This window comes from Notolepis coatsorum, assembly GCF_963971535.1.
Source record: "Notolepis coatsorum genome assembly, chromosome: 14".
NCBI lineage: Eukaryota > Metazoa > Chordata > Actinopteri > Aulopiformes > Paralepididae > Notolepis > Notolepis coatsorum.
In genome coordinates this window covers 59,318,600-59,343,450 of record NC_140178.1, presented here as the reverse complement: position 1 = coordinate 59,343,450, position 24,851 = coordinate 59,318,600, and the positions used below count along the sequence as shown (strand labels likewise).

General features: G+C 46.5%; 1 protein-coding gene across 1 annotated transcript in view; it reads right to left on the bottom strand.

Moving 5' to 3' along the window:
* Nucleotides 1-274: 274 nt before the first annotated feature.
* The window catches only part of tspan4b (tetraspanin 4b), a 57,155-nt gene continuing 32,578 nt past the window's right edge, over nucleotides 275-24,851 (bottom strand). Inside the window, exons 7-8 of the mRNA XM_084329791.1 lie at nucleotides 14,721-14,804; nucleotides 275-2,813 (exon numbers count right to left, since the gene is read on the bottom strand). Coding sequence (XP_084185917.1) covers nucleotides 2,745-2,813; nucleotides 14,721-14,804 — 153 coding nt within the window. The 3' untranslated portion in view covers nucleotides 275-2,744. The remainder of the gene's footprint in view (nucleotides 2,814-14,720; nucleotides 14,805-24,851) is intronic.

Here is a 24,851-nt window from a genome sequence, read left to right as displayed (position 1 = left end):
GAAGAAATGCTAGTTAAGAACGGAATCTGTTCTTATATCGCTTCATGAATGACAGAATGAGGCCCTGTGATCCCGGAGACTGACGAGAGTAATAATTTATCCAGTGAAATTATTATTAGTGGACGCAAGTTTAAACTATCTTGCGTCTTAAAGGTGTATTTCAACCTATTTTCTCAGAAGAACGCCTAAATAAGTTCCCTACTTTTCCCAAAACATAATTTGCCGATTACAACATTTTGAAATTGGCAAAGAAACTTGAAACCAACAGCTCAACTACAGAACAATATGCAACACTTTTATTTAAAGGAAGTCGAGCACTACCACATTAAAAATCATAGATCCATACATTTGCTGTAGTGTATTTTACATTATGTGCAAGTTCACATCATCTATCACTCCACCTGCATACAAACACTACTTTTTGCTTTTATAGAGTGAGTCCATAAAAAATTATACAGATTAGACTTGCAGATAAAAGTTGGCTAAAAGTACATTAGTCTAATATTTACTTGTTCACTGGCACTGCATGGCAAATGTTTGAGGATCTGTATGTCAATATTCCCTACAGTGCTTCAGCTGAAAATGACAGCTTCCTCTTCCTTTTGATGTTTGTGATTCAAATGCTATTCTGAAATGCATTTGGACAGAAAGGCTGTAGATTCTCCACATGGTCTTACTGATGATTCCAATGAACAAGCAATTCACTGATTCCAAATCGACCGCCTCGCTCGTCCCTAACCTGAGACTGACACACTGCTAAAACACATAGTGTGGCTGAGCCAATTCTTCTTATGCATGAATCGTGCTGTGTGGCCGTCATGTAACAGAAGAGGAGGGTTGATTTGGAAGCCGACAGTCATTGGTTTTAGTGCAGTTTATCTGTCTACCTCATTTTCTCTCTTTTTTTATCCACCTTTTCTCCTTATTTTTCAATTTTTTCTCCCATCCCAATTTCGAGTTTCCAATTCTCCCCTGTCTTGAACGTTGCTCGACTATGCCCCCCACTGGTCGGTTGTAGGGAGGATAGAAGCCTTGCATCACGTGTCCCCTCCGCGTCTATTCGTTTCCTAACGCATTTATGCTTCCGCTTTCGCGTTTTGCTAATCTGATTGGCCACTGCCGTTTCTGGTGCGATCTGATTGGCCACTGACGTTTCTGGTCTGATGTAAACAAGACGAAAGTCTTTCTCTGGTCTGCATCCCCTTAACAATTGTATGTATTGAGTGTGTGTGGGGGGGGCTGGGGTCGGCCGACCGTCAATGGATAGGTGTGGTGACACTTAACATTCCAGGCGGCCTGAAGACTGGCAGGAGCACTCATTCAAGGGTACTACGACTATGCTTGTAGCCGCCCCCACCCCCACTTCAAAACATGGTTAAGAAATAACTTGTGAACAACATCCCTGCAGAACTCTAACACCATATGCTTGCCTGTACCTAATATGTAGAATTATTGTTTGTTTGTACATTGTCTGTACATGTCTGATGTAAATATTTAGCATTTATATATAAATAATATATGTGGGCATATGCAGAATTATTCCTATAGGCAGCCTGTGTGTGTGTGGGGGGGGGGGGGGGGGGGGTCGCCCGACGGAGGTGTCAATGGGTAGGTGTGGTGACACAGTTAACATTCCAGACTGCATCCAGTACTGTACCAATCACGTCGCACGCACCCGTTTGTATAAACATCTGAATTATTTCGAATGCACCCGCCAGTTGGTTCCAGGTCAACACACAGCAACGGCCGCACAAATGCAAAATGGATATGTAATCTTTTCAAGGCAAAGGAGCAGGAAGAAGATAACAGTAATTCAGAAGCTCTAGAAGATCGCATCCGTGAAGCCACAGCGAGCCCTGCCCCTGGGCATAACACCGTGACCCGATCACCTGAGGCTTCAGGTAATCCACCCCACACTGATTTGGGAGAAAAAAACACTGGCCCCTCTCAGCCAGTCCTGCCAGAATATCCTAAAACATATTTTGGGAAACAGAAACGTTCCTTTTCATCGAACTTCTTTAAAAAGTACAAGTTCGCTGTAGTATAGCCTAGTAGTGTGTGTGTGTGTATATGAAATCAGAACCTGGACAGTTTGCGTGCAACCAAAAGTAAAAGGTAAAAATCTTCGCCCTACACGCAGGCGGCATTCTAATGACAGCCTACCCGAATCTCAAGCTCACCCTCCGCCTATGGCAAGACAAACTCTAACCTTAACCAACTTCGAAAGAGTGCCTAAGCTTAACCGGTGAAAGAACTTGCCGTCACACGATTGGTGCGACCAGAAACATCAGTGGCCAATCAGAGCGCAAAACGCGAACGCGGAAGCATAAATGCGTTAGGAAACGAATAGACGCGTCCCCTCCGGTACACGAGGAGGCAGCCTGTCACATCTTTTCACCTGCCAGCGCGGACTCTCAGTGGCGAGGTGTAACGCATGGGAGGCTCACACTACCCCCGCTACTTCCTGTCTCTGCTGTGCAGGCGTCCCCCAACCGACCTGTAGGAGTCGCTGTCCACAACGTCCAAATACTAACTTTTATAGCTATTAAAATGTCCACCGGCAGTGATTTTCGGAGCAGTAAACTGCACAGACCAACCCCCCCCCCCCCCCCCCCCCCATTCTAATGCTTGAGGACATTCTGAGACAGGAATCATATCAATCTGGTTGGTATAGTTTTCTGATCCCAGGTCAGTCCACAATTGGTCAGTCCCATTAAGGAGCCTGTGAAATGGCTAGTCGAGGGTCAGTCCAGATACTTCTCGGCACGCAGGATTTGACAGTACATCAGCAGGGAGAACACCAGTGCCAGGATCTGATGAGGCAAGGAGACAGTACACACATTTAATCAATATTGTCAAAGAAATAGCCCATTATAGTAGAAACTGTATATAGACTCTATAATCCCAAGTCTACCAAGCTGGAATTTTGACTCCCATTTCACATAATGGGGAGGAAGCACTCCATATCTGAGAAAAAGTGATTGAACAGAGCGCAGGGCATAGGCTACTCAACAGAGAACTTCTACATGATCTCTCTAATCAAAATCCAGTGCTCAAAACAGAACACCTGTTGGCTACAGTAGCTACATAAACCAAACTCACCGGGCCACTACTGTTGGCTACATCAAAGAAACTCAAACTTAAATACAAAGCACCCATAGCGATGCATCAAGTGTGCACTCATGAAATATCATGTTCCTCGTGGAATGATGCCATTTGAGTCAAATGATCTCTCTGTGTTCCAACCACCACTGAAAGTCAAACTACAATGGGTGCTCATTGGAATGCTGTATGCTATACTGCCCTGCAGAAGCTATCCACAGTAACTAAAAAAAAATATCTAAATTTAATTATAAGTTAAATTGAACTTTACAATATCTGTTTTATCTCATGACACAGTTTCAGAGTTCAATCTTGCTCTGTTTTAGAGAAAAGAGGTATAAAGAATTGCAGTAACTACAAAATCACTGGATAGTAAAATAACTTTAAAGCCATTTTTCTCAGTTTCTCAGTTAGTTACTGCTGTGAATGACGTATCACATGAACGAAAAATGTATGGCATGTATGGCACACGTTTCATATGACTTAATTCTGTTTGAACCAGTTACACACTGCTGTGCTTAACCTAAAACACATTTAGCAATTCTACTTCTCAGTGACTAGAGTACTGTAAGTGAAGTACACAGAGAATGTGCAAATATACAATAAATTCACCAAACATTAGACACAACCAATGCTGTTGTAGACTGATGAAAATATAATTTATTTATCTCCATATACTTAAATCAATGATGCAGACTGATGAAAAAAAAAATTATCTCCATATACCCAAATCAATGATGCAGACTGATGAACATATACATTTTCTCTCCACATAACCAAATCAGTGGAGAATCACAACAAAACATGTCCCAGTTTTCATGCTACTACAGTGTGCATAACACTGTAAGCTCAGCAAATATCAGACAAACATAAAATACTGTATCCAGTACAAGTTAAAATTACAGTAAAACAAAAATAGAAAAACTTTAAATATAGTACAGAAAATACTAGACATTATCTCTTTGCCTAGCTGGATCTGGCAAGAGATTTTTTTGTTGTGATTCTCCATGTTGACATGTTGACTGATTTGGGTATATGGAGAGAAGATTTATATTTTCATCAGTCTGTATCATTGGTTGTCTTGTGTAGTGTTTGGTGAATGTATTGTATATATTTTAACGTTCTCTGTGTACTTCACTCTCCTTCAATTTTAGTTGAAGACAGGTGAACTCACCTGCTGCATTTGTATAGTGCTTAAACCTGATTGGTGTATCTACAATTAAGCAATGGTGTGTTTGTGCATCTGATGGCTGTGTTTAACCAATTGGCTCTATGTGTGGTAATTTGACATTCTGTGTCTAATGTAATGCAAGTGTGTTTAGTGTTTTGCAAATCACTGTGTATTGTTTTGCAAAAAGTGTGAGGCTGACATTGTGCTTATAGGGGTGCAAATCTGGGCCTATGTTTTGCTCCTTGAGTGTAAGGTTTTGATAATTGTGTAATACTTTTGATATGAGTGTTTATGCAATCGAAGAAAACTGTAAAGACTAGAGATTAACTGTGTATTTCTTTTGTACATAGGCTGTGCATATGTTTGTTTGTTTGTTTATTTGCTTATGTGTATGATTCTTAACTCATTCTGCGCCATTGCTTAATTCGCTAGAGGGCGCTAGTACGCCACCGCTTGCGAGATTTGCGAGTGCTTAAAATATATCCTAAATGATAGCTATGGGTCTAATACACACATCGATTATCAGTGAGTTGCTTCCAGTCAACATGTACAAAACAGATTGTTTTTTCATCTGTACATTTCCGTTTTATACCATTTGAATACGAGTATAGTTTTGGTGATTTCTAGTAATCCCAGGAAAAGACACGATAATAGCCCTTTAGTGGAATACAAAAAAAACACGTTGTAATTTTTCGCCTGATTATCGAATCTTCCTGAAATCAACGTTAGATCATCATTATTATCCTTCCTCGTGCAAGAATGAAAAGAGCACTGGACCGCAGGCCCCCCCCCCCCCCCCTCCTGCCACCAATGGCACACAGCCATACATACACACACAGCGTCGATCGGGGTAGAAATAAATATCAGATCAACGATCAAATTGATATATAGTGTTCTTACCTTGTATCTGATGTAATGCAAAAGAAATAATCCAATTATCTGATCGCCATTCCAAATACTGCTTGTGGAGGTCCGTACCACATTACCGACCATTACACACTGACGGGCGGGCGGGGTTAGTGGCATGGTACATCGTTGTTGAGGCCTACCTCGCCTGAGTATTTAAACCCCGCCCGTACGGCTCGGATCGTCCCATAAAAGAAACTACACCATTCCCAATGGGGTGCAATACCAGCTGGAAGGCATAGGCGGCGGTATTTGCCCTTTTGCGAGCTCAGACCCATTCCCAACGATAACATCAGGCTGGATGGATGAAAATGAATGGATATCGCTAATAAAAGAAATAACGATTAAAACCCGACTATACTCGTGATTGGTGCTCAAGCAATGTCGAGTTAACCCGACTATCATCGTTAACTGTGTTTTTATTTTGTTATTGGTGTATGTGTGTATGCATGTATGTATGTATATGTATATATATATATATATATATATATTTGTACTCCTGTTGGGGCCTCTTGGACCAGATCAATGTTTTATCTGGCTAAATAAAGGTTAAATAAATAAATAAATAAATAAGAAACTGATGATTTGGTCCTGTTAACTTTGAATTTTCTATGGGGACTACCCAGATCCCTCTCATGGACCTGGACCTCACTTTGAGAACCTCTAATCTAGTTATTCAGTATTCGTCTCTAATTACTCTAATATTGCGTATTTCTGTGTAAACCCCCCCCCCCCCCGGGCTGAAGCCCCCAATGTTTTCTAACCCTAAAAATGCCCCTGGATGCAATGCGTGGTTGATGCGGTGCATGGTGGATGCGAGGCGTGGTGGATGCGGTGCGTGGTGGATGCGAGGCGTCGTGGATGCGAAGCGTGGTGGGGAGCATGTCTATGTTCCCCGGGTTCTATGTTCCCCGGGTCCTATGTTCCCCGATTGATTGATTGATTGATTGATTGAACATTTTAGACCACCAGCCCTGATTCCAAACTCTAACCTTAACCAAGTTCGAAAGAGGGCCTAAGCTTAACCAGTTCGAAACAAGGCGGACATTAATAATGAATAAAATAATACAAATTTATAAAATGTTCAATCAATTAATCAATCAACCGCAGAACATAAGACCCGGGGAACATAGGACCCGGGGAACATAGGACCCAGGGAACATAGGGATGATCCCGTGTGGTGGATGCGAGGCGTGGTTGATGTGGTGTGTGGTGGATGCGGTATGTGGTGGATGCGAGGCGTGGTTGATGTGGTGCATGGTGGATGCGAGGCGTAGTGGATGCGAGGCGTGGTGGATGCGAGGCGTGGTGGATGCAAGGCGTGGTGGATGCAATGCGTGGTTGAGGTGGCGCAGCAAGCTGGGAGGGGTGGCCGATTAGCGTTAACATAAAGTAGTGCACCTGCCTCATGAAATTTAGATCAAACTGTCAAAGTTGCAAAAACATATTGCCTATGTATTGCAATAGTATTGCCTATGTCTTGCAATGTTTCAGAAACATATTCGTTTCAGTGGAAAAAGAGAATCTTCACAAGCAAGCCGCCATGGTTGTCCTTTTTGGAAAGATTTTAGATGTGAAGGTGTCATCTGCCCTTTGGACTCAGGAATTCTCTGAACAATAAACATTACCCTCTGGCACCACCTTTCGAACATTACCCTCTGGCACCACCTTGTGGTTTATCGGGGAGTGAACTCCTCCTGTCTACTGTGACCTCAGTCCTTGTGTTGTTTTGTTTACAATGTTTAATTCCTGCCTGGCTCAAGACCTGGCTGCCTATTAGTATGTGTCCCTATTATCCCTGTTAGTCTAGTGTCCTTGTATTAGTGTCTAGTCCCCCCTTGTTGTTTTGTTACTTCATGTTCCTGTCTAGTCCTATCTTCCCCGTGTTGTTATGTTACATTGTATTGGAACCTGGTATTAGTGTCTAGTTTGTTCCCTCTGTATATTCATGCTCCTGTGTGTGTGTTGTCCACTCTATTCCCCGGTCTGGTTTAATGTTGGTGTCACTGTTAATGTCAGCAGGTGTGTCGTGTTAGTAATCAGTGTGATTAGTCCTATATATTCTGTGCTGTCCTGTTACGTCCCTGTCGGTTTGTAAACGTATCTTGTGTCGTCCGTTGTTGTCAGAACATTATTATTATCATTATACCATTGTGGTTGTGATTTCAAGCAGCACCCTTCCGTGCTCTTCACGTTTAAACCCTTTGTTGTATATTCATTATCTGCCAGCTTAGGCTATGGTACGTTTGTTGTTTTGTTGTTGTAGTTTTACTGTATAGAGCATAGGTGTCAAACTCACGGCCCGCGGGCCAAATCCGGCCCGCCATGTCATTTGATGTGGCCCCCCAAGAGCTCAGGTAAAAAAAAAAAAAAAAAAAAAATTACATTAATATTGGGTTAAAAAATAGCAGTGTTAAAATAATTGTGGGTTAATGCGTTAATAAAGCTTTAACTTTGACAGCCTTAGTTATTACACATTCTTACACATACATGTATGTTGAACATCTGAGGTAACAAAGGAAAAAAGCCAAAAGCACTTACTCCTCAGACATTCTTTGACAATTTTACAGCCCAAAATACAAAAAAGATCCAGGCGGAATAGGTAACAAAGGGTTGAAGAAATATTGTCTGAACTGTCAGATGCAAACTGGCTGTGTGACATAACCGAGCATCTCGCTCAATTGAATAAGAAGCTGTAGGGACGCAAACAAGTCCCACCCAAAACTTGACCAATATAGTTGTGAACTGAGACAACCCTTATTTTGTAATTTTTTAGTACAGTTACAGTTGTGTGTTCATGCAGACACATAATAGCAATTTCATTACGAATTGAAAATGGGGGACCCTGATGTAAACAAGTCGAAAGTCTTTCTCTGGTCTGCATCCCCTTAACAATTGTGTGTATTGAGCTGTACTGTACTGTACCCATTCTGCAATCTGTTAATTAAAGTTAATTAAACTATCTTCCATTAGTTGGATGTATGGCCTCTGCAAGGTGGTGTGCAGCCATTTGTTTTTGTAACATCTGTCCCACGTGTTCTTTGCAGCTCACAGTTGTTAGTTCTGCCCCTCTTGACTGTGACAAAAAGGTTTTGAACAAACTTAATATCATAGCTTGTATTTGATGATATTCTTCTTTGTTATTTACTTGAATGGTTTGATCATTGATTGGTGGAGTAATATGGGGTTCTGATAAACTAAAATTATTTGTTAAAATAACATAAGCTAACATATATTTTTACATTTATGCAAATGAATATGCAATATGTATAACTTGAATAAGTAATAAATACAGAAACACCATGTTTAACAATATGTAAATGTGTAGCTACATTTATTTTACATTACATTAACATTTATACGGTCTTTGGCCCTTTGAGGGCAACCATAATGCTGATGTGGCCCTCTGTGAAAATGAGTTTGACACCCCTGGTATAGAGCGAAGTAAAGCCTCTTCTCAACTACACCCAGCTTGTGTCCTGCCTCTCTCTCATTCCTGTATTGCGCCTGGGTCCACACCACCAACAACGAGATTCTTACAGAACAAACCGACCATAAATTAGACCCAGCAAGCAGGACGAGGGAGAACTGGCACAACCTCCTCCACCGGCCTCACTTCCAGCGTGACCGCCGCGGCCAGCGCTGTCTCTACCTCAGAATGACGCAACCAGACCTGGATTCAGCAGACTACGGGAGAGACCAAGCGAACGACGTATTGCTCACCATGGAGCGCTTCTTCCAGGGAGATTTCTGCTCTTCATTCACGTGGGAGAGGATGCAGCTACACGCGCTGCTCTCCGGTGCAAGCGCAACGTGCGGCGCAGAGCAGGCTCCACTGCTTGCGGAATACGACCGCCTGCTGGGAATGGTTATTCGTGCGCTCTGGTCCCCTGCTCCCAACGAAGCCACGGCTACCAGCACGCCTTCCTCCACAAGTAAGGCCTCTACTGCCACCGCAGCAGTTAGCGTTGGTCCCGCAGCCTTTACTGCCCAGGCCGTTAGCCCAGCCGTTAGCATAGCCGTTAGCCTAGGCTCCCCAGCTGGTACTGCTAACCCCGGCTCTGTTAACCCAGTCCATGCTACTAGCACAGCCGTTAGCCTAGCTTCCACAGCTAGTGCTGCTAGCGTAGCTCGCGCTGTGCATACGTCTCGGAGAGCTGGTAGTGCTAGAAAGGCTAGCTTAGCCTCACCTGCCAGTGACACTGGCCCCATAGCTAACAAAGCCTCCGATGCTGGGAACGCCTCGTCGGCCGGCAAGGCCCCTGTGGTTAGCCTAGCTCCCATAGCTTGCACAGCTAGCAGAACCTCTGCCCCCACAGCTAAGTTAAGGTTTTATTCTGTTAGGAGGCTCAGGCTAGGCTTGTTCTCTACCACTAGCTTACTCCCTCCTGCTACTGCTAGCGAGGCTTATGCAACTGGCAGAACATTTGGTGATAGAGCAGCCTCTGCAGTAGCTACCTACCTAGCTGCCCTCGCGTGCACAGGCCCTATAGCTAACGTAGCCTCAGATGCTGGGACCGCCTCTTCGGCCGGCATGGCCTCCGTGGTTAGCACAGCCCCTGCCGCTAGTGTAGCCTTGGTAGCTACCACCTCAGTCCAGTCCGCTAGAGCCCCGCCTGCTAGCATAGCACGCACTTCTAGCAGGTCTCAGAAGGCTAGCAAAGCTAAGAAGACTAGCATAGTCCCTCCTGCTAGTGTGGTATCTACAGCTACCACCTTAGCCCTTCCTGCTAGTGTAGCATCTACAGCTAGCACATCCCCCACTGCTAGCAGACTCTCTGCAGCTAGTACTGCTCCTGCACTTAGCTCAGCCCCTGCTAGCGTACTCCAGGTTGCCTATGTAGCCTCTACCACCAGCAAGGTCAGTTTCCCCACTGCTAGGACTGCCCCTTCAGCTAGCAAGGTCAGTCTCCCCGCTGCTAGGACTGCCTCTTCAGCTAGCAAGGTCAGTTTCCCCACTGCTAGGACTGCCCCTTCAGCTAGCAAGGTCAGTCTCCCAGGTGTTAGGACTGCCCCTTCAGCTAGCAAGGTCAGTTTCCCGGGAGCCGCCCCGTCGGCTAACCCCTCTGTCTCGTCCGCTAGAGCCCCTGCTGCTAGACACCTAGTCCTGTCCGCTAGAGTCCCTACTGCTAGCGCCTTAGCCCCGCCGGCTGGTGTAACCCTAGCAGCTAGCACAGGCCCGGCAGCTAGCATATCCCAGGTAGCTAACCCAGTTTCTACTGCCAGTTTAGCCCCTGTTAGGGCAACTCTAGCTGTCCCTGTTCCTCCTCCGGCTCCCGGGGAGACCCCGACGTCTGGTCCGGGTCGTGCTCCTGTCCCCGGGGAGTCTCCTGCCTCCGGCTCCTCATCTGGTCCAGCCCTGCGCCGTGGTCAACGCTGTGGTCTGCACCGAGGTCGATCTGCACCTGGAGAGTCGTCTGGTCCAGCCCTGCGCCGTGGTCAACGCCGAGGTCTGCACCGAGGTCGATCTGCACCTGGAGAGTCGTCTGGTCCAGCCCTGCGCCGTGGTCAACGCCGAGGTCTGCACCGAGGTCGATCTGCACCTGGAGAGTCGTCTGGTCCAGCCCTGCGCCGTGGTCAACGCCGAGGTCTGCACCGAGGTCGATCTGCACCTGGAGAGTCGTCTGGTCCAGTCCTGCGCCGTGGTTGACGCCGTGGTCAACGCCGAGGTCTGCACCGGGGTCAATCTGCACCTGGAGAGTCGTCTGGTCCAGTCCCGCGCCCGGTCCCAAGATCTCCACCTGGAGTGGTCCCCGTCCGGGGTCCTGCTCTGGGGTCGTCACCTCCGCCCTTCATCTCCGGGCCCCCTCGTTCGGTCCCGGGGTCTGCACCTGGAGTGTTCCCCATCCGGGGTCCTGCTCTGGAGTTGTTGCCCTCGCCCCTTTGTTCCGGGCCTCCTCACCGGGCCCCTGTCCCAGTGCCCGGCCTCCGCCGTTGGGCTCCTGTCCCTGTCTCCAGCCCCCCTCACCGGGGCCCTGTCCCCGTCTCCGGCCCCCCTCGCCGGGTCCCTGTCCCCGTCTCCGGTCCCCCTCACCGGGTCCCTGTCCCCGTCTCCAGCCTCCCTCACCGGTCCTCTGTCCCCGTCTCCAGCCCCCCTCTCCGGGCCTCTGTCCCTGTCTCCAGCCCCCCTCACTGGGCCCCTGTCCCCGTCTCCAGTCCCCCTCACCGGGCCCCTGTCCCCGTCTCCGGCCTCCCTCACCGGTCCTCTGTCCCCGTCTCCAGCCCCCCTCTCCGGTCCTCTGTCCCCGTCTCCAGCCCCCCTCACCGGGCCCCTGTCCCCGTCTCCAGCCCCCCTCACCGGTCCTCTGTCCCCGTCTCCAGCCCCCCTCTCCGGGCCTCTGTCCCTGTCTCTAGCCCGCCTCTCCGGGCCTCTGTCTCTGTCCCCCTCTCCAGTGCCCCTGGTCCCGTGCCCTGTGCGCCCTTCTCCAGGCTCCCCTCTGGTCCTGTTCCCCGGCCCCCCGGCTCCAGTTTTCCGTGTCCTCGTCCCCAGTTTTTTCCGGGGTCTCTGCCCTTCGCCCTGCCTGTCCCTGGTCGGTCTTGTGGGTCGTCTGGGAGCCTCCCCTTCGGGGGGGGGGGGGGGTACTGTCATAATCTGCCCTTTGGACTCAGGAATTCTCTGAACAATAAACATTACCCTCTGGCACCACTTTTCGAACATTACCCTCTGGCACCACCTTGTGGTTTATCAGGGAGTGAACTCCTCCTGTCTACTGTGACCTCAGTCCTTGTGTTGTTTTGTTTACAATGTTTAATTCCTGCCTGGCTCAAGACCTGGCTGCCTATTAGTATGTGTCCCTATTATCCCTGTTAGTCTAGTGTCCTTGTATTAGTGTCTAGCAGTGGCGGCTGGCCACCGGGGGCGCTAGGGCGCCGACCCACCTGTTAAATGAGAGAAGAAGAAAAAATATTATTCTTTTTGTTTTTTGTTTTATAGCCCTATAAATAATATAAACATGTTTAAAATGAATAATATTTACTCATTTTAAGTATGTTTGTGTTTCCAATGCACAATATAATGTTAATATATCAAATAAAAAAATAATCGTTTTCCTGAACAGGAAGTGACTCACTCCTGCCGCATTTCTCCTGCCGCATTTCTCCTAGCCGTATTTCTCGGCCCGGGCTAGACGCAATCGCGCTCTGAGTGCGCGTCACTGTTTCATCGCTGTATCCGTCGCAGCCAATCAGTGCGTAGCGCGTTGTGCGTTGAAATATGATGTTTATGATGGAAGCCGGGCGCGATTTGAAGCAGTCTAGGCAAGCATTTAGAATTTCCGTCTAGAATTTCCGTGGCCGCATTTCACGGAGACGCTCTCTGATTGGCCGACGCGGCGATGCCAGTTCGTTCCGTAGCCACAGTTTGCAATATGTTCGAGGCTGTGTGTTGTGAACTTGTGATTCAGTCTGGAGTCTGGACAGTGGGCAGTGAGTGTGGATATACATCGACAACAGTCTGGGGGACAGTCAGTGGACATACACTTTATTAAGCCCTCCGGCTGGACCACGTTTCAATTAAACAAAGTGAGTGCTGTTGTGTTGTGATGCAGCTATTTGTTGTTAGCTCACACAGTACTTGTTGGCTAACAACAAGCTATATATGGATGCAGTGTGGAGGGACATGCATGGACAATGGACATCAACACAGTCTGGATAATGGAGTGGATATACTTTATCAAGCCCTTCTGCCTGCTGTCAACTTAACAACAAGGTAGATTTGCGATCTCTCTCTCTCTCTCTCTCTCTCTCTCTCTCTCTCTCTCTCTCGCTCACGGTCTCTCTCTCTCTCTCTCGCTCGCTCGCTCTCTCTCTCTCTCGCTCACGCTCACGCTCACGCTCACGCTCACGCTCTCTCTCTCTCTCTCTCTCTCTAACTAACGTGATTCTCTCTCTCTCTCTCTCTCTCTCTCTCTCTCTCTCTCTCTAACTAACGTGATTCTCTCTCTCTCTCTCTCTCTCTCTCTCTCTCTCTCAGCCACTCAGCTAACGCTTCTCTTTCTCTCTTTCTCTCTCTCTCTCTCTCTCTCTCTCTCTCTCTCTCTGCGTGTGTTTGGAGACGGAGCGAGTTAACTTTTCTATTTATATATTGTGTTTCAAGTTGTGAATTAGACTGTACTTTATTTGACTGGTTGTGTGTTGCTTGGTCAGCTGTCCGCTGCCAGTGACATGCCAATGCGTGGTACATATGTTTGCAAAATGTTTGGTATAGCGCCCCCCCCCCCCCCCCCATGGAAAGAATGTAGCAGCCGCCACTGGTGTCTAGTCCCCCCTTGTTGTTTTGTTACTTCATGTTCCTGTCTAGTCCTATCTTCCCAGTGTTGTTATGTTACATTGTATTGGAACCTGGTATTAGTGTCTAGTTTGTTCCCTCTGTATATTCATGCTCCTGTGTGTGTGTTGTCCACTCTATTCCCCGGTCTGGTTTAATGTTGGTGTCACTGTTAATGTCAGCAGGTGTGTCGTGTTAGTAATCAGTGTGATTAGTCCTCCTATATATTCTGTGCTGTCCTGTTACTTCCCTCGGTTTGTAAACGTATCTTGTGTCGTCCGTTGTTGTCAGAACATTATTATTATCATTATACCATTGTGGTTGTGATTTCAAGCAGCACCCTTCCGTTCTCTTCACGTTTAAACCCTTTGTTGTATATTCATTATCTGCCAGCTTAGGCTGTGGTACGTTTGTTGTTTTGTTGTTGTAGTTTTACTGTAAAGAGCGAAGTAAAGCCTCTTCTCAACTACACCCCGCTTGTGTCCTGCCTCTCTCTCATTCCTGTATTGCGCCTGGGTCCACACCACCAACAACGAGATTCTTACAGAAGGACCACCAGCGACTAGGTTTGAGCCAACAGTTCACCCTCCCGCGCACACTCACATCCTCACCAGGATTGGTGAAAACGCACTGTAACTTGCTCTCTCACAGTTAGCCCCTAGTGGCAGTGAAGGAGAACAATTAGCAGGTATGGTAAGCTTCCAAATTTAAAGTCAATTTGAGTGAATGTAAGATGCATGCTTCATGCACCCATTGATTTACACTAGCATTGCTAACAAACATAGGCACACCTTATTTTGGGTAGACTGAAATGATTCTCGGTTTGTAATAAAATATTAATACTTAATAATTGTAATACTATCCCTTTAATCCTTGACTGTGAATGAGTTAAACCTGCACTATATAACTTCTCCTGAAAAAAAGAGAAAACCCTCAACAATGATGCATACAATTAAATTGCCCATACAAGCTCTTCTGGTCGGGCACAACCAGTGCCACAAAATCCGTAGAAAGCGTAGAAAATGTAAAACAGTGCCGAAAGTTACCCTGCTTGGAGAAATGTATTTTTTATTGTTGTTGCCGTCTTCTGTCATCCGCCATCTTTTAACAATGTGTCAGTCTCACATACTGCAGCTTTAACACTGTGCTAGTCTTATATACTGCAGAATTAACACTGTCAGTCTTACATACTGCAGCTTTAACACTGTGCCAGTCTTACATACTGCAGCATTAAATCTTGCCAGTCTTACATATTGCAGCTTTAAGGTGACATACCTGAACGATGCCGATGCAGACTCCAAACACCAGGACTGAGGGGATGTTGTCCAGCAGCCACTGCCTGGCCTTCTGGTAACATGGCTGGAGGGGAAGAGAGGGAGGTGGAAAAGGGCAAATGAGGAGAGTTTAACAAAGCAGTGTTGGTGAATCGAGGGAGAGAGAGAGAGCGAGAGGGGAAATGCAAAAATAGATTATTTTGATTGGCGATTCTATCATTAGGTTTGTATTTCCACTCCAATGTACAGTTTCTTCCCCCTAGAATGTATATATTTTTTTATGGTCTCTTTCAGTACTGTATATTTGTATGTCATAAATGTCTTGATGAATTGAAAATGGGGGACCCTGATGTAAACAAGACGAAAGTATTTTTCTGGTCTGCATCCCCTTAACAATTGTTTGTATTGAGCCGTACTGTATTGTACTCATTCTGCAATCTGTTAATAAAGTTTTCAATCAATCAATCAATCAATCAATCAATCAATCAATCAATCAATCAATCAATCAATCAAACCTTGTGGCATTACCTACCGTTTTTCTGAATCTGATGTCATTGAACAACAGGTGATTGTGCACGTTGGAGCTAATGATGTGATGTCAAGTCATTTAAACTTCATTCTGACTCTCAGACAACAACTCGAGTCTTGGGAGAGTATTCTGTCTGGAGGCCTGTACCCAGTCCATCCCTGGGACATGGTTCAGAACGTTTGAGTCACCTCTTTAGTCTAAAAATAGTTGGTTACAGAACTTCTGTATTGCTACTGGTTCCGGTTTCATAAGCAATTTTTATTCGTTCTGGCCCATGGAGGACCTGTACAAAAAGGATGGTGTTCATCCAGATAGACGGGTTCATTTTATACTCATTTTATAGCATCTCTGGCCTGACAACGTTGTTTTGTCTCCTGTCTCCTGTCCCCCTCATATCTCACTGTTACTGTCTCTAATTCGATTACAATCCCCCTTCTGTTGCTACTCCTGATCCTGCTCCGAACACTCCACTTAACCCATCTACCTTTAGATTATATTTGATTAGATTCAAATGTATTGTCATTATACAGCACAAGTACAGTACAACGAAAATAAGTTTGGCATCCAACCAGAGTGCAAATGTAACAGTAAAGTGCAATAGTAATATACAATGTACAGGTGATTAAACAACAGACAACAGACCCGAGGATAGTCGGGTTATCTCGCCAACCGTTCAGCGCCAGACCTGAGTATAGTCGGGTTTTCAATCGTTATTTCTTTTATTCGATATTTCTATTAATTACAGGCACCTCCTGGTTTGGGAATAGCACTGCACAAGACCGTAGCAGACTACAAAGAGTGACACGTTCAGCCGAACGCACAATTGGAGGGGGGCTTCCCACCATCCAGAACATTTACAACAAGCGGTGCAAGGGGAAGGCTAAGAGAATTATTAAGGACTCGAGCCACCCGAACAACTGCCTCTTTGAACTGCTGCGGTCAGGCAAGCGATACCGGAGTCTTAAGGCGAGCACAGAAAGACTCAGAAGAAGCTTCTATCCCCAGGCCATCAGGCTGCTAAACGAACAATAAACACTATGCAACAACCATCAAATGCACACAGCACACACACCCACACGCACACACTCACTCAAACAAACAACACACCGCAGCACCCACTCTCCACACTTTAGATCACACAAACACACTTTACACTTTATATTTATTGATAAAGGATTTGCACTACAACTCGTACACCTACTGTGAATTGTACCTAAATTGCACCTCGTCCCATTTCTGCCTTGCACTATATAGTATTGTATATTATTACACTGCACAGTATTGTATATTGTATGGTAACTACGTCTATTCTGCATCGAACATTGTACATATGTCTAAACTGAACACTGTGACCTCATTTTTTTACTTCTAATTTTACTATGTTATTTTATTTCATACTTATCTTGTCTTGCACAGTCTCTGGAGCGTAACAGTAAGAAGCATTTTGTATAAAAGTATTCTGTACTTCTGTATGACAAATATTAAAGAAACTTGAAACTTGAAACTTGAAACTTGAACACACGGACTCGGGGTTAACATGGGGAATCATCCTGAGATCGCCAAAGTGCAATATCGGCCGCATCCTCCCAGGTGGGAGTATCGAGCACCCTTTGAAACCTTATATCTTGGCCTGTGTAACGTACAAATGTCTCCGGGCGCAGTTTTCTTTGTCAGGCAAGCCGAGCGGTTATCCTGATCGCATTGAGAAGCATCAAATGCCCCAGATGCATCTGTTGTGGTGGATTATGTTGGCGACACGATGGACACCAATACTGGGACTCGCGATCAGACAATTGGAATATTCTTTTTGGGGTACCTCCAGTGATGTACCTGAACGCGTTCAATGAACGATCGTTCATGAACGCATTCGTATTTTGGGCGAACGTGAACTGAACGTACTGTATATCCGCTAAATGAACGTAATTGAGAACGCGTTCATTCTCAGCGCTGTGTAACGGAGTTCAAAAGTGCGTTCATTCTCAGCACTCTGTTATAACGGTGTTCAAAGATGTGCCAGATTTCATATGCATTTCAGCCGAAAACCCAGTTAAAACACACTGTAAACAGGCATCAAAATTATGTGGAAAACCAACCGATCTGGCAACACGCCTGTCACGCGTTTGTCATGTTATGATGAATTGAAAATGGGGGACCCTGATGTAAACAAGACAAAAGTCTTTCTCTGGTCTGCATCCCCTTAACAATTGTATGTATTGAGCTGTACTGTATCAGGGTCCCCCATTTTCAATTAATCAGGACATATATGACATACATGACATACAGATACAGTACTGCTACATCTATACATTTATGACATACCAGATTTGCAAATACAGTACTGTTTGTGATACAAAAAGAATCCAGAAAAGAGAGTATATACATTTGACATAGAAACTGTACATTGGAGGAGGTTGGGTAGGTGGGGTGGGGGGTGGAAATGCATTCTGATAAACTGGATTAAGGATAAGCTTCCATTTTTACAAATGTGGTATATAGAGATCTTCGGTGTGCTACCCCATGAAAGACACTGTGCAATGTGTGGGCCCCACTATTAGACTATTTTCCTGCTGAAATTTCTCGGATCCTTCTAAAGGCCCAGTGCCCAATTGTATGGACAGACCTAGGATAGGAAAAAATAAATATATGTCTACATGTGAATGGGCTCGAGGCAAGTGCAATACTGTACAGTGCCTGTCTTGGTTTGCTTTCCTTTTAGCTTGTTTTTGTGAGGGCTGTGTGTGTGGGGGTCATGAGCAGATAACAGGGACTCTTAAAGTTATCCATGAAATGGACAACCACTAGACTGCTTACGCAGATATTTTAGGAGAGGGGAAAAATTAAACAACAGAAAACAACCTTTACAGGTGGAAATCTCAAAGTGAGTAATTAAGAAAATAAATCAAGTCCCAAAAAACAGGACTACTCTCAATAAAGAGGTATAGTATAAAAGTAAATAAGCCACAAGGACACCTCCTAATAAAGGAGTTTATATTGGAAAAAGTTAAACAATAAACCTCCACTAAGGGAGTTTATGTGTAGAATCACGTGAGTAGCCTAAAATAAGAATGACTACCATAAAGCTCAATTCTGAATCAGAGATCAGACTACACTTCAATATAATGAGCGTGACCAAAAGGACAGCCAACACTAGGAAAATGAAAAAGCAGTTGACACTGCGATCTCCAAACTTAAATAGACTCCCCATGGCCATAGGCACAGCTGCACTGCATCAGGTGCAATCAAGCCCACACACCTGCTGACCCATGAGGCAATTAACCACAGGGAACAGGAATTGACAGCTATCCCTCACAGAGAGGTGAAATAAAGCAAAAATAGACAGCTGTCCCTCACAGAAAGGTGAAATAAGGCAAAAACCATGACAGGACCCCCCCTCTAGGGGGCGGCTCCAGACGGACCCTCTGAGACACGTCTCCGAAACTCCCGAACAAGCTCAGGGTCCAAGATGTCCCTGGCCGGAACCCACGTGCGCTCCTCTGGCCCATAACCCTGCCAGTCCACCAGGTACTGTATACCCCTACCAACCCGCCTACTGGACAGGATACGCCGTACAGTATACACAGGTTGGCCATCAACGAATCGAGGGGGAGGTGGAGGTCTCTCTGCAGGAACCAACCTGCTCCTCCGAACCGGCTTAAGGCGGGATACGTGAAATGTAGGGTGTACCCTCATCGACGAGGGTAACCAAAGACGCATCGTGACTGGGTTTATCTTGCGAACAATAGTGAAAGGGCCCACAAAACGGGGAGCGAGTTTGCGCGACTCCACCCGTAATGGAAGGTCGTGTGTGGAAAGCCACACCTGTTGGCCCACACGGTAGGAAGGCGCAGGGCGACGGTGTACATCCGCCGACCGCTTGTGCCGGGCCGCAGCGAAGCGTACTCTCCATAGACTGGTTGGTGCGCTCTGTTTGCCCATTGCTCTCCGGGTGGAACCCTGATGACAGGCTAACCGTCGCACCCAGTATAGCACAGAATGCCTTCCAAAACCGAGCAGAAACTGGGGTCCACGGTCCAACACCACGTCCTGGCAGATGCCATGAATTCGGAAGACATGGTCAACCACCAGTTGAGCGGTCTCCTGAGCAGATGGCAGCTTGACCAGTGGAATGAAGTGAGCTGCTTTGGAGAACCTATCCACCACCACCATGATGACGCTGTGACCATTAGAAGGAGGCAGACCAGTCACAAAATCCATGGCGATGTGGCTCCACGGACGACTAGGAATGGGCAAAGGATGAAGCAGCCCTGGTGGTGACTGTTGAGAAACTTTGTTCCGTGCACAAACGGGGCAGGCTGCCACAAATTCCCGAATGTCCTTCATCATACCAGGCCACCAGAACCTTCTGGCCAAGAAGTCACGAGTTCTGTGCACTCCGGGATGTCCTGTCAGCCGAGAGGAGTGGCCCCACTTCAACACCCGAGAACGAATGCTGTTTGGTACAAATAACCGACCCGGGGGCACCCCACCCGGATCTGGTTCCAAACGTTGTGCCCTCCGCACAGCAGAGTCAATGCTCCATGTCACAGGAGCTAGGATCTGTCCTGCAGGAACAATGGGCTCAGGAGGACGGTCCTCTTCTGATCCATCATATAACCGGGAAAGAGCATCCGGCTTGATATTTTTAGACCGGGACGATACGTCAGGAGGAAATTAAACCGAGAGAAAAACAGTGACCAGCGAGCCTGTCGCGAGTTTCTCCTCTGAGCACCCTGGATATATTCCAAATTTTTATGGTCTATCCAGACTGTGAATGGGTGTTCAGCTCCCTCTAGCCAATGGCGCCACTCCTCCAATGTCAACTTGACCGCCAACAGCTCTCTGTCCCCAACATCATAGTTTCTTTCAGCCGGTGAGAGCCCACGTGAATAGTATGCACATGGGTGTACCTTACCGTCGGACGATGAGCGTTGAGACAGAATAGCTCCGACTCCAAGCTCAGAAGCATCCACCTCGACGATAAATGGCAGGGATGGGTTAGGAGTAATGAGGATAGGCTCAGAACTGAACCTTCTCCTAAGCTCAATGAATGCTGCCTCAGCCTTGGGAGTCCACTGGAAATGGGAAGGTGCTGTCTTCCTGGTGAGTGCAGTGATAGGCGCTAGTACTGAACTGAAATTACGAATAAAACGACGGTAGAAGTTTGCAAATCCTAGGAATCGTTGCACCTGCTTGACCGAGATGGGTGTAGGCCAGTCTGTCACTGCTGACACCTTCTTGGGGTCCATTTGAATCCTCCCCTCAGATACAATGAATCCCAGAAAGGTCACAGAGCGGACATGGAAGGCACACTTCTCTCAGCCTTCACAAACAACCGTGCATCCAAAAGGCACCTCAAGACCTGCCTGACATGTTTGACATGGTCAGAAATGGACTTGGAGAATATCAGAATGTCATCTAAGTAGACGAAAACAAACTTTTCCAACATCTCCCTGAGCACGTCATTGATTAATGCCTGAAAACTGAAGGGGCATTAGTAAGACCAAATGGCATCACCAGGTATTCGTAGTGACCATTATGAGTGTTGAACGCGGTCTTCCACTCATCCCCTTGGCGTATGCGCACCAGATTGTAGGCATTGTGGAGATCAAGTTTGGTAAAAATGGATGCCCCCTGGAGGCGTTCGAACGCCGAGTTCATCAGGGGAAGGGGATACCGTTTTTTTTACTGTAATGCTGTTCAGACCTCTGTAGTCGATGCAGGGTCTCAGTCCTCCATCCTTTTTTCCCACAAAAAAGAATCCAGCACCCGCAGGTGAAGTGGAAGGTCTAATAAAACCGGTAGCCACAGCCTCCTTGATGTAGGTGTTCATAGCTGCGCTTTCGGGGACCGACAACGAGTACAAGGAACCACGAGGGGAAATAGAGCCCGGCTGCAATTCGATGGCGCAATCATAAGGTCGGTGCAGTGGCAGGATGGTGACCCTTTATTTGCTAAACACCTCACTGAGGTCAGCATAGACACTGGGAACTCCCTCTGGTAACGGGTGTGACTCCACGCTCATGATGTTGGTGCTCTCCATGAGGGGGTCAGCTGTACAAGTAAGCGAGGAGAAGTCCTCACACAGAGCCTCTAAACTGTCCTCCGCCAGAACCTCCTCACCGAGGGAGTCCCAATCAAACTGTGGATCCCATTCCAAACTCCCATCCTGATCGACAGATGGCTCGGAGTGCAATGGTTGAGAGAGTGGGCTCTGGAAACCAAGACCGCCCACTGCTTCAACAGGATCACAACCGCTCTCACTAAACTGATCATAACTCGTGGGTGACGGAGGAATTTGGAAACAACGGTGACGGCATTGGGAGCCCCACTGCATGACAGTGTCCCTCTCCTCACTCCAATTTATCTGTGGCTTGTGTTTACTAAGCCAAGAATGACCCAGTACAATGGGATACGTGGGGGAATCCACCAAAAAGAATCGAATGCGCTCAGAATGGTTCCCATAAGCAACCCGCATAGATAAATAATTGGTTCTTTTGGTGACACTAACTGTACCCAATGGCCGTCCATCAAGCGCCGTGACACTACAGGGCTTATGGAGGGAATGTACAGGTATTTTAGAGTCCTCAGCCCATCTGGAATCGATGAAACTGTCCACTGCCCCTGAGTCTAAAAAGGCGTTAACCTTAACAGACTGCCTATTCCAGCCACAGGCAATAAGGTTCGAAAGGGGGTGATGTGATGTCTCACTAGTGTCTCTTGGCCCACTAGCGAGACTGACCGTTTCCCTTCAGTTTCGGACACTCCACCCTTGTGTGACCTTTTCTCCTGCAGTACCGGCACCAGTCCACATGAGAACCAGTCTGCCTGGAGTCACGCACAGAAGTGCTGTCCACCTGCATAGGTTCAGACAAGCTGGCCACTGAAGGTTGTGGAGGAAAAGACGAAACTTCCTCCAGCGGGACACGAAAACGTTGGCCCCGCCTCTCACGCTCACGGTCTCTGATCCGGTTATCAACGCGTATGGCGGTAGTGACCAGTGTGTCAAAATTGTCTGGAGATCCCACAACCGCCAAAGCATCTTTAACCTGATTAGATAACGCGTTGGTGAACAAAGTGATGAGTGGTCCCTCAGGCCAGCCTGTAGCCCCAGCCAGTGTCCTGAAAGCGATGGAAAACTCAGCTACACTACTGGCGCCCTGGCGCATGCGCGTCAGCTTCATGGCGACCTCTTTATCGTATAGTTCATGATCAAAAACGATCTCCATCTCATTCATGAGTCCCTGTGAGTCGTTTAAAACTGGGGCCTGAGCCCGTATGAGTGGAACAGCCCAATCAAGGGCAGGTCCCTCCAACAGGGATAGAATTAGGGCAACACGTGAATCCTCAGACTGAAAACGAGAAGGCTGGGCTCTGTACACTATTTGGTATTGTGCCAGAAAACCACAGCATTTACCTGACTCCCCATTAAAGCGTGAGGGGAGCTGGACTTTAGCCTCACAAGGTAATGACCGGGGGCCTGTGAGTAGTGCTTGAGAGACATTAGGTGGGCTCTGGTGAGGGGGAGGTAATTGTGCATTGGCTATGCGGTCAGCCAAATCATGCATGGCACTATCCATCTTGCGCAATCCTTCATACATCTCCCCATGCTGTTGCACCATGAGAGCTTGTTGTTGTTGTAATTGTACGATAGCTTCCTCATGTGAAAGCAATCCTTGACGCTGCGCAGCTAGTGCTTGTTCGAGACCTGTGTTATCTGCTGACCCAGTCATGGCTTTTTCATTCTGTGAGGGCTGTGTGTGTGTGTGTGTGTGTGTGGGTCATGAGCAGATAACAGGGACTCTTAAAGTTATCCATGAAATGGACAACCACTAGACTGCTTACGCAGATATTTTAGGAAAGGGGAAAAATTAAACAACAGAAAACAACCTTTACAGGTGGAAATCTCAAAGTGAGTAATTAAGAAAATAAATCAAGTCCCAAAAAACAGGACTACTCTCAATAAAGAGGTATAGTATAAAAGTAAATAAGCCACAAGGACACCTCCTAATAAAGGAGTTTATATTGGAAAAAGTAAAACAATAAACCTCCACTAAGGGAGTTTATGTGTAGAATCACGTGAGTAGCCTAAAATAAGAATGACTACCATAAAGCTCAATTCTGAATCAGAGATCAGACTACACTTCAATATAATGAGCGTGACCAAAAGGACAGCCAACACTAGGAAAATGAAAAAGCAGTTGACACTGCGATCTCCAAACTTAAATAGACTCCACATGGCCATAGGCACAGCTGCACTGCATCAGGTGCAATCAAGCCCACACACCTGCCGACCCATGAGGCAATTAACCACAGGGAACAGGAATTGACAGCTATCCCTCACAGAGAGGTGAAATAAAGCAAAAATAGACAGCTGTTCCTCACAGAACGGTGAAATAAGGCAAAAACCATGACAGTTTTTCTTTTTCTTTTGTTTTTGCTTGCTTATGGTGTGGATGATGGCATAGAGATGAACTGGAGGACCCCCCCCCCCCCCTTGTCCCAATGTGTGTTTTTGTAATGTAAGTAACTGTAAGTGAAAAATCTATAAAAAAAAACAAAAAAAATCAAAAAGAACTAAAAAGAACTAAATTAGTTCTTTGAAACCATGCACTTTAGTTCAACATTTTTAATTATGAACTATGAACTGAAGTAGTTCATTTTAAAAATTGTGAACTGTGAACTGAACTAGTTCATGTAGAAAGTGAACTTTCCCAACACTGGGTACCTCCTAGTGAAGGTAAGGACTAAATGATATCAATCCTGCTTTGATCCAACCATGATTTCATCGATCGCAACGTGTGTTTGTAACGTTACTCCACAATGTATGCCGTTTGTGACGATCAAAGCATCAAAAAACGACCCCCCCCCCCTTTCATGCATTCATGATGAAACATAATACCTATTATATACATTTGATTTGGAAATAGTAGCATGTCCAGGCGAGAAACACCAACGCTTTAAGTGAAATTCACATTGTACACAGTGCAGTCATGGGTGAAGAGGGAGCAGAGAACGGTCTGCACACAGCCTTGCGGGACGCCAGTGTTCAGGGTGAGGGTGGAGGAGGCGAGATTGTCTATCCTAACAACCTGGGGTCTGTTAGTTAGGAAGTCAAGTATCCAGTTGAGTTTTGAAGGGAATGATGGTATTGAATGCTGAGCTGAAGTTGATGAACAGCGTTCTCACATGGGTATTGATCTCATCCAGGTGGAAGAGGGCAGAATGTAGCACTGAGGAGATAGCGTCCTCTGTCCTCATGGTAGGCAAATTGGTGTCTGTCCAGTGAGGGTGAAAGGCCAGATTTGAGGTGAGCCAGGACCAGCCTATCGAAGCACTTCATGATAATAGGGGTGAGCAGTGGCGGACTGGGACACAAATTCAGCCCGGGACATTCAGACGCACCAGCCCACACACCGGCCCACGCACCGGCCCCGAAACCGGCCCACACAACGGCCGTTATGAAACACTTGTCCAGTATTAAACAACCCAAGGCTGTGGCTAAGGAGTCAACATCAGGGAGACCAAATCTACACACCGCCCCTAGATGTGCACTCATGCACAGTGCACACACACACACACACACACACACACACACACACACAC